The following is a 7656-nucleotide window of genomic DNA, read 5'->3' as shown; positions in this document are numbered from 1 at the left end:
TTATTTCTTGTTCTTCAGTTGATTGGCCAGCCAATCGAGGCCTTCGTACAGCCCGTCGCCGCTGGTGGCGCAGGTGGCCTGGATGTACCAGTTGCGGTGACGCAGCGAGTGTAAACCCAACTTGTCTGTGATCTCGGCGGCGTTCATGGCGTTTGGTAAGTCCTGTCACAGAGGTCAGAGGTCAGAGGTCAAAGAGGAGGAAGGAGTGTGTGTGTGTGTGTGTGAAGCTATAGACAGGACAACTGGTGCCTTGGTTTATTGTTAAAGGGTTAGTCCAACATTTTAGACAGATCCTCCTCTCACCATAATCCCTATAGTCACAGCAGTAGGTTCATCACCTTTAATTATCGGTGCATGTTGTTTTGAGATCGGCGGAGCAGAGACGTGAGCTGCTCAGTGAACACAGTGGAGGTGAACGGTACAGGTCCCCTATCCCTCACTCATCAAACTCATCAAATACACAATCCAACAACTCCACAACGCTCTGGTGGACAAGTTGTGACCTGCACATTCACCACGCTATGAAATCATCATGTAACATTAGAGAAAGAGTTGTTTTAGAGGCAAATGCAGCCGGAACTACATTCCATATACGGCTGTTGGGCGGAGGGATTTCAAAAGAGAAAGTAGTTCAGAGTATTTGCTCCATATATACATGATTATTTCATCATTTCACCTCCATTGTGTTCACTGAGCAGCTCACGTCTCTGCCCCGCTGATCTCAAAACAACATGAACCGATAATTAAAGGTGATGAACCTACTGCTGTGACTATAGGGGTTATGGTGAGAGGAGGATCTGACTAAATGTTGAACTATCCCTTTAAGTTGCAGATAATGTGTGTTTACGTGTATACGTATATGAGTGTGCATATATATATAATAATTTATATGTGCTTCTGCAAATGTATAAGAGATAAGTTCACGTGAATTTATTAGGATGATGAGTACTTTTTTCTTCTTCTTCTTTTGTTTTGATACATTACCTAATTTGTAGAAGGATTTTTTTGAAAAAAAGGTTGGACTATATAAATTCACTTCTTTCTGCATCTTTTCATTCAGGAGTTGCACTATTTTTTGTATTAACGAAGCAAATAAACTAAACTAATGAACATCAAGTGTGTGATTCTGCCACTGACAGGAACTTCCTCTGCAGCAATTAAAACAAGTATTTTAATAATTTTCCAGGAAATATCGATAAATTTCTCTGGTTCAAACGTTTTCTGAGCTTCAGCGATGTGAAGTTGTTGAACAACAAAACAAACAATTAACCAATTAATCCAGTAAATATCTGATGTATTATTTTAATTCATAATGTCAGTGACTGTTCAATGTTGTTTTCCATCATTAACAGTCACAGAACAGAAACAACTAATCAGCATGAAGCAGAAGTCATTTTATCTTGAAGACGGAAGTGGAAGTGAGTTTAACAACAAGTCTGTTCACTGTTCATGTGTTCATGTGTGTGTTCATGTGAATGTACTTCTCACCTGTTTGTTAGCGAACACGAGGAGGACGGCGTCCCTCAGCTCGTCCTCAGCCAGCATCCTCATCAGCTCCTCCCGCGCCTCGTTCACGCGCTCTCTGTCGTTACTGTCGACCACGAAGATCAGACCTGGATGGAGAGAGAGAGACAGAGAGAGAGAGAGAGAGAGAGAGAGAGAGAGAGAGAGAGGTAGAGGAGTGAGACGGTGCGTTCAGGGCCTCGGATCAGCTCCGTTCATCTCTGTACTCACCCTGTGTGTTTTGAAAGTAGTGTCTCCAGAGGGGGCGGATCTTGTCCTGCCCACCCACGTCCCACACGGTGAAGCTGATGTTCTTGTACTCCACCGTCTCCACGTTGAAGCCTGAGGACGGCAGCGAAGTCAGACGACGTGCACGTGTACACAGACATTTGGTTTGCAATCAAGGCAACAAGGGCCGAGATTAGACAATATCTGGTCTATGTACGAACTGTACCCACTCAGGAGTGAATGAAAAATGTTTGATGTTATGTACTGTTATGTCTGTCTTGTGTATTTATATGCAGCTGCTGGAGGCATTGATTGTCCAAGGCAAATTTCCCTCCGGTGACAATAAAGTTTATATTGATATTGATATCGAAATGCAGAGTCTGCTTGCTGAAAAACTGTCCCTGAAGGCAACGTGCATCACCGGTTTTGCATGAATTTCCCTCTAAAACAACTCTGTCTGGTAACGTTGTGTTATTATCTCAGCGTGGTGAATGTGCAGGTCACAACTTGTCCACCAGAGCGTTGTGGAGTTGTTGGATTGTGTATTTGATGAGTTTGATGTGGGGAAACCAAGAAATCCCATGAGCCTCCGCAGCGTAGCTCTGAGCAGCTCACGGCTCTGCTCCGCCGTTCTAAAAGTAGCTTGCACCGACAATTAAAGGTAACGAACCTACTGCTAAGATTATAGGGATTATGGCAATGGACCAATTTGCCAAAATGTTGAACTATCTGTTTAAAACAAAAGTAAGTCTCTTCATAATGTACAATACATTTCTTTCACGATCCTGCTCCAATGTCGGAGGATCAACCATTATCAGGTTATAGCATTCTCACCAAAAGCATCTTCAATAAGTTTTTATCCTTGTGTCGGACTGCTTCAGGTGTTTTACCGAGATTATTTATCTTATTTTTTATTTATCCTTTATTTCTTGAGATTTAAAAACCTCTTTTATAAGAGCAACCTGGCTAAGAGAGCAGTGCACAAACAACTCTACAAACAACATACAGATTTAGAAATTCGTTGTGTTCTCATACTACCTGTGTTGTTGTTGCTCTATCGCTTGGGCCGTCCACCTCTTATGGTTTTATGGCATTTGTTTGTGACTTGTGTTTTTGAAGGTGCTATATAAATAAAGTTATAATTATTATTACTATAATGTGCATGAGGTGTGTTGTTGTTGACCTACCGATGGTCGGGATGGTGGTGACGATTTCTCCCAGTTTGAGTTTGTAGAGGATGGTTGTTTTTCCTGCAGCGTCCAGTCCGACCATCAGGATCCTCATCTCCTTCTTCCCGATGAGGCTCTTCAGCAGGTTCCCGAAAATGTTCCCCATGATGACGACGACGACGATGATGAAGATGATGAAGATTCAGGCGAAGCTGGACGTTAAAGTGGCCGGTGTCGTTGAGCAGAAGAGATCTGAAGAGGAAAACAGAGAATAAACGACGCTGCAGCTCAGTTCAGCTCAGCAGCTCCAGGAACATCTCACCTCTACATGCAGCTTCCCAAACAGGTGCTCATCACCCACAGCCTTCATCATCATCATCATCATCCTCATCATCATCATCATCACCCACAGCCTTACAAGGTTGGTTTTCAGCCAAGAGAGCCTCCATTCTCCCTGGAACTAGTTACAAGGCATTGATTTAACCAGAACTACGTACGACTCTGGAGCTGGTTAAGGTGGAAATACTACAGAGTTAAAGGGATAGTTCAACATTTTGGCAAATTGGTCCATTGCCATAATCCCTATAGTCATAGCAGTAGGTTCGTTACCTTTAATTGTCGGTGCAAGCGTTTTTTAGAACGGCGGAGCAGAGCCGTGAGCTGCTCAGAGCTACGCTACGGAGGCTAATGGGATTTCGTTTTGGTTCAAACTCATCAAGCTCATCAAATACACAATCCAACAACTCCACAATGCTCTGGTGGACAAGTTGTGAGCTGCACATTCACCACGCTATGAGATAATAACACAACGTTACCACACAGAGTTGTTTTAGAGGGAAATTCAGAGACTGCTTGATGAAAAACTGTCCCTGAAGGCAACGTGCATCAGAGGTTTTGCATGAATTTCCCTCTAAAACAACTCTGTGTGGTAACGTTGTGTTATTATTTCATAGCGTGGTGAATGTGCAGGTCACAACTTGTCCACCAGAGCGTTGTGGAGTTGTTGGATTGTGTATTTGATGAGTTTGATGAGGGAAACCAAGAAATCCCATGAGCCTCCGTAGCGTAGCTCTGAGCAGCTCACGGCTCTGCTCCGCCGTTCTAAAAATAGATCATCATCATCATCATCATCATCATCATCATCATCACACAGAGGGTGAAGAGGAGACTTGTCAGTGCCATGACTCCTCCAGGCTACAGCACAATCTGTTCACACCCTGTTTTATTTCTCTCTCCTCCAAAGCCCCCAGAGCAACGTTCACCACCACCACCACCGTGTCCTACATTACAACAACATTACAGCAGGGACTCGAACACGAACAGCGTCCTCCACTGAGCCATGTGGTCGGCACAGAGACACAGAGAGAGAGAGAGTGACTGGAAGACGATGACACGTAGCCTGGAGGACGCCGAGCAAAAAGAGCCTGTGAACACGTTAAAATTAGATTCTGCACAATTTGCTGCTTCCTCCGTCTGCACACGACCGATCTGGATAATGGGACGAACCACAGAGGAGCCAGGAAAATATAATACATAATATACAGTATAATATATAGCCTAATAATAATAATAATTCCTTAGGTTATGTAGCAGCAGGGTTTACAAGGTGCTTTGACACACTAAAAGCAGAAACACATAAAAAAACAACATAAATCATACGAGAGGCCGAAGAAACACAGGAAACACGAACATGACCTGGTGACATCAGCTGAGATGATGATGATGATGTAATGATGCAATTAAAGGAGACAGAAATAAAAAGGAAGGATGTGAAGTTAAAAAAAAAAACGAAGTGCAATAAAATAAGATAAGATAGATAAGTGCTAAAAGGAAAAAATCAATATTTGATCCCCTGCTGAATTCTGCCCTTATTTCACTTGATGATATAATATGATGATGATATTATTTCTGGATGTTTTGTTGATATTCTGTTTCTCTCTGTTAAAATACACTTACCATAAAAACTACAGGCTGTCTGTCCGTTTCTTTGTGGAGGAGCAAACTTATAAAATCAGCAGACGATCAAATACTTATCTTATCCACTGTATGTGTCAACAGTACATTTACATTAATGGGAAACAGACTGTGCAGAATATTTGATATAATGTGGATCAGAGAGGATGTAGAGCCACTTTTAGGCCCAGGAAATGTAGGCCTATATACTGTATATATAAATTATGTATAAAACAGAATAAAAACACTGCAATATTTATACTTTTCTAACATTATTGATTAGCTAATGTGTTATGAGCTGAATCCTGTGACCACATTTACACAGTTTCTGAAATAAAGTGACCAGTAGAAGCTAAAACAGAGAGTAGACCCCAGTAGAAGACTGATAGAGCATTAAATTAATTGTAGCCTTTTGATTATTGATTGATTTGAGTCTTTGTAACACTGTGACCAGGGACAACAGATCTGACATAACGACAGAAATGTTTATTTTAACCACAAATGTCTCTGTGTCACTGTCTCACTTTGGTTTCTGTGATTTAATTCAATAAGTTCTAGATAATTCAAATAGTTGTAGCTACTAAAGTATCTGCTTGTGTTAAACCATCTGAACAACTTGGTGTCACCATGACAACAGTGGGAGGAGACTTCAGCAGGTTCTGTGCTGTGTTCTTCTGTTCAATCCAAACTTTACTTTGTTTACATTAAATATGGTTTAGATTTTAGATCAAATCATCTTTTCTTTTTAGCTGAGGAGGAATAATGTAAATATCAAGACACGTGATTATTATTATGAGGACTGGGACTGGATACAGTGATGGTCTTGGTCTTGACTACAACACTATAGAAGACTGATGGGCACTGTCCATGGTGCTGAACACACACACACACACACACACACACACACACACACACACACACACACACACACCGGCTCACCGTGGTGTTTTCCGGCTGCAGCAGGGCCGTGCCGTGCCGTGCCAGTGTGCTCCTATTCCCTGAACAAACTGATCCTCCTTCGGTCTATTTCTGCTCTGATCACCGAGTCCATGAGATGAGACCCCCCCTCCATCCTCCACCACCTCCACCCCCCCGATCCGCCCCATACCCATTCATCCAGGCAGCAGCATCCCATTCCCACCGCCGCGGCCCCCTGGACAGAACCACGCCGAGGATGCAACACCTTCCCCGGTCACACATCACACACACACCCGGTCCTCAGCACCGACATGGAGATGATGATGATGGAGATTAATAATATTATTATTATTATGGGAGGTTGATGGAGGTGCAGTGTCCTCACTTACCTTAGCTCAGGAGTCCTCCTCCGCTGAATGTCTCACGAGATTTTAGCGGGATCATTTACTAGAGAACGAGATCTCGCGAGAGTAGGTAGATGTCAGAACTGAACCACAAATGTGTTGTGGTTGTCCTGAGTGTTTCTGGAGAGGACGATTCACTCAACCACTTGGTTTCTGCACATAAATATATATATATATATATTACAGATAATGTGGTGATAAATCACACAGAAATGTATGTGAGTGAGATTATGTCTCTGATCCAGAGTGATGTCATCTATAGATGAACACCCTCTGGCTGTTATGATGATGATGATGACATAAGTTTATAACATAAACAAGCAAGAATATACTGAAATATCAATTATAACGTCATATGGCGAGATTCTTTTGTAATATGTTGCCAGTTAAAATATTTTAAAATAGGTAGGCTAAATATGTTAAAAGAAAAGCCTAGGCCTATGTTTTTCTATATTCTATACACTGGATGTTTTTGTCTTTTCGTTTTTTTTCTTTTTTAATTAAATTAAATTAAATTCTATATCTTTATTGTCCACAATGTGGAAATTTGTCTTTGGCTTCACCACATAAAATACCACATGAGATCACACAAGAACACACATTAAATAAATAACATGTCATTCAATACACAAATGTCCATATGATATTAATGTTGACATATATTCTGGGAAGTGAGCCCACATAGGCTATTGTATTAACATATACAGGCTATTAGATGGGTATTTATGTATCAATATTATCAAATTTTACATAAACATACAGATTTTTTTATGGGTTAGATACCGCTACATGCCAATAAATAAAATTGTTCCAAATTTCTAATGGTTTCCATGTAGAATTTTTACATGACTGTTTTTTATTTAGGCTACACACACATCTAGCTATAAATTCTGTTTTGTTTTCACCACTACTCCATGCACCTTTACTCTGGGCCCAGCTCCAGACCACCTGATCCAGGACCAGAGGATTAACCACAGCTGGACACAGCTGGAGATTACACAGTTTAAAAGTCACTTCCAATGACATCACACAACTGGAATCTTTTCAAAAGCCTGATGTAAGATATCTATCTATCTATCTATCAATCTATCTATCTATCTATCTATCTATCTATCTATCTATCTATCTATCTATCTATCTATCTATCTATCTATACTTTATTGATCCCAAGCTGGGAAATTATCTATCTATCTATCTATCTATCTATCTATCTGTCTATCTGTCTGTCTGTCTGTCTGTCTGTCTGTCTGTCTATCTATCTGTCTATCTATCTGTCTGTCTGTCTGTCTGTCTGCCTGTCTGTCTGTCTATCTATAGGCTACTTTATTGATCCCAAGCTGGGAAATTATCTATCTATCTATCTATCTATCTATCTATCTATCTATCTATCTATCTATCTATCTATCTATCTATCTATAAAGAAAATAAAGTGTTTTGAAGGGAATCAGGGAGTAAGATCCACTCTCCAGTCCAGAAGGTGG

General features: G+C 41.0%; 1 protein-coding gene across 2 annotated transcripts; it reads right to left on the bottom strand.

Moving 5' to 3' along the window:
- LOC310985538 (ADP-ribosylation factor 3) lies at positions 1-3066 on the bottom strand (the record flags this gene model as incomplete). Of its 2 annotated transcripts, XM_083971152.1 has the most annotated exons (4): positions 1-162; positions 1489-1613; positions 1735-1845; positions 2919-3066. In XM_083971152.1, 4 exons carry the CDS (start codon positions 3064-3066, stop codon positions 1-3), a joined length of 546 nt encoding a protein of 181 aa, XP_083827278.1. The 2 variants fall into 2 exon arrangements, with proteins under 2 accessions (XP_083827278.1, XP_083827279.1); XM_083971153.1 differs by lacking the exon at positions 1735-1845.
- Positions 3067-7656: the final 4590 nt, after the last annotated feature.

Source organism: Trachurus trachurus (genome assembly GCF_905171665.1).
Source record: "Trachurus trachurus genome assembly, chromosome: 5".
Taxonomy (NCBI): Eukaryota; Metazoa; Chordata; class Actinopteri; order Carangiformes; family Carangidae; genus Trachurus; species Trachurus trachurus.
The sequence above is the reverse complement of the archived record's forward strand: the minus strand, read 5'-3'. Positions and strand labels throughout refer to the sequence as shown.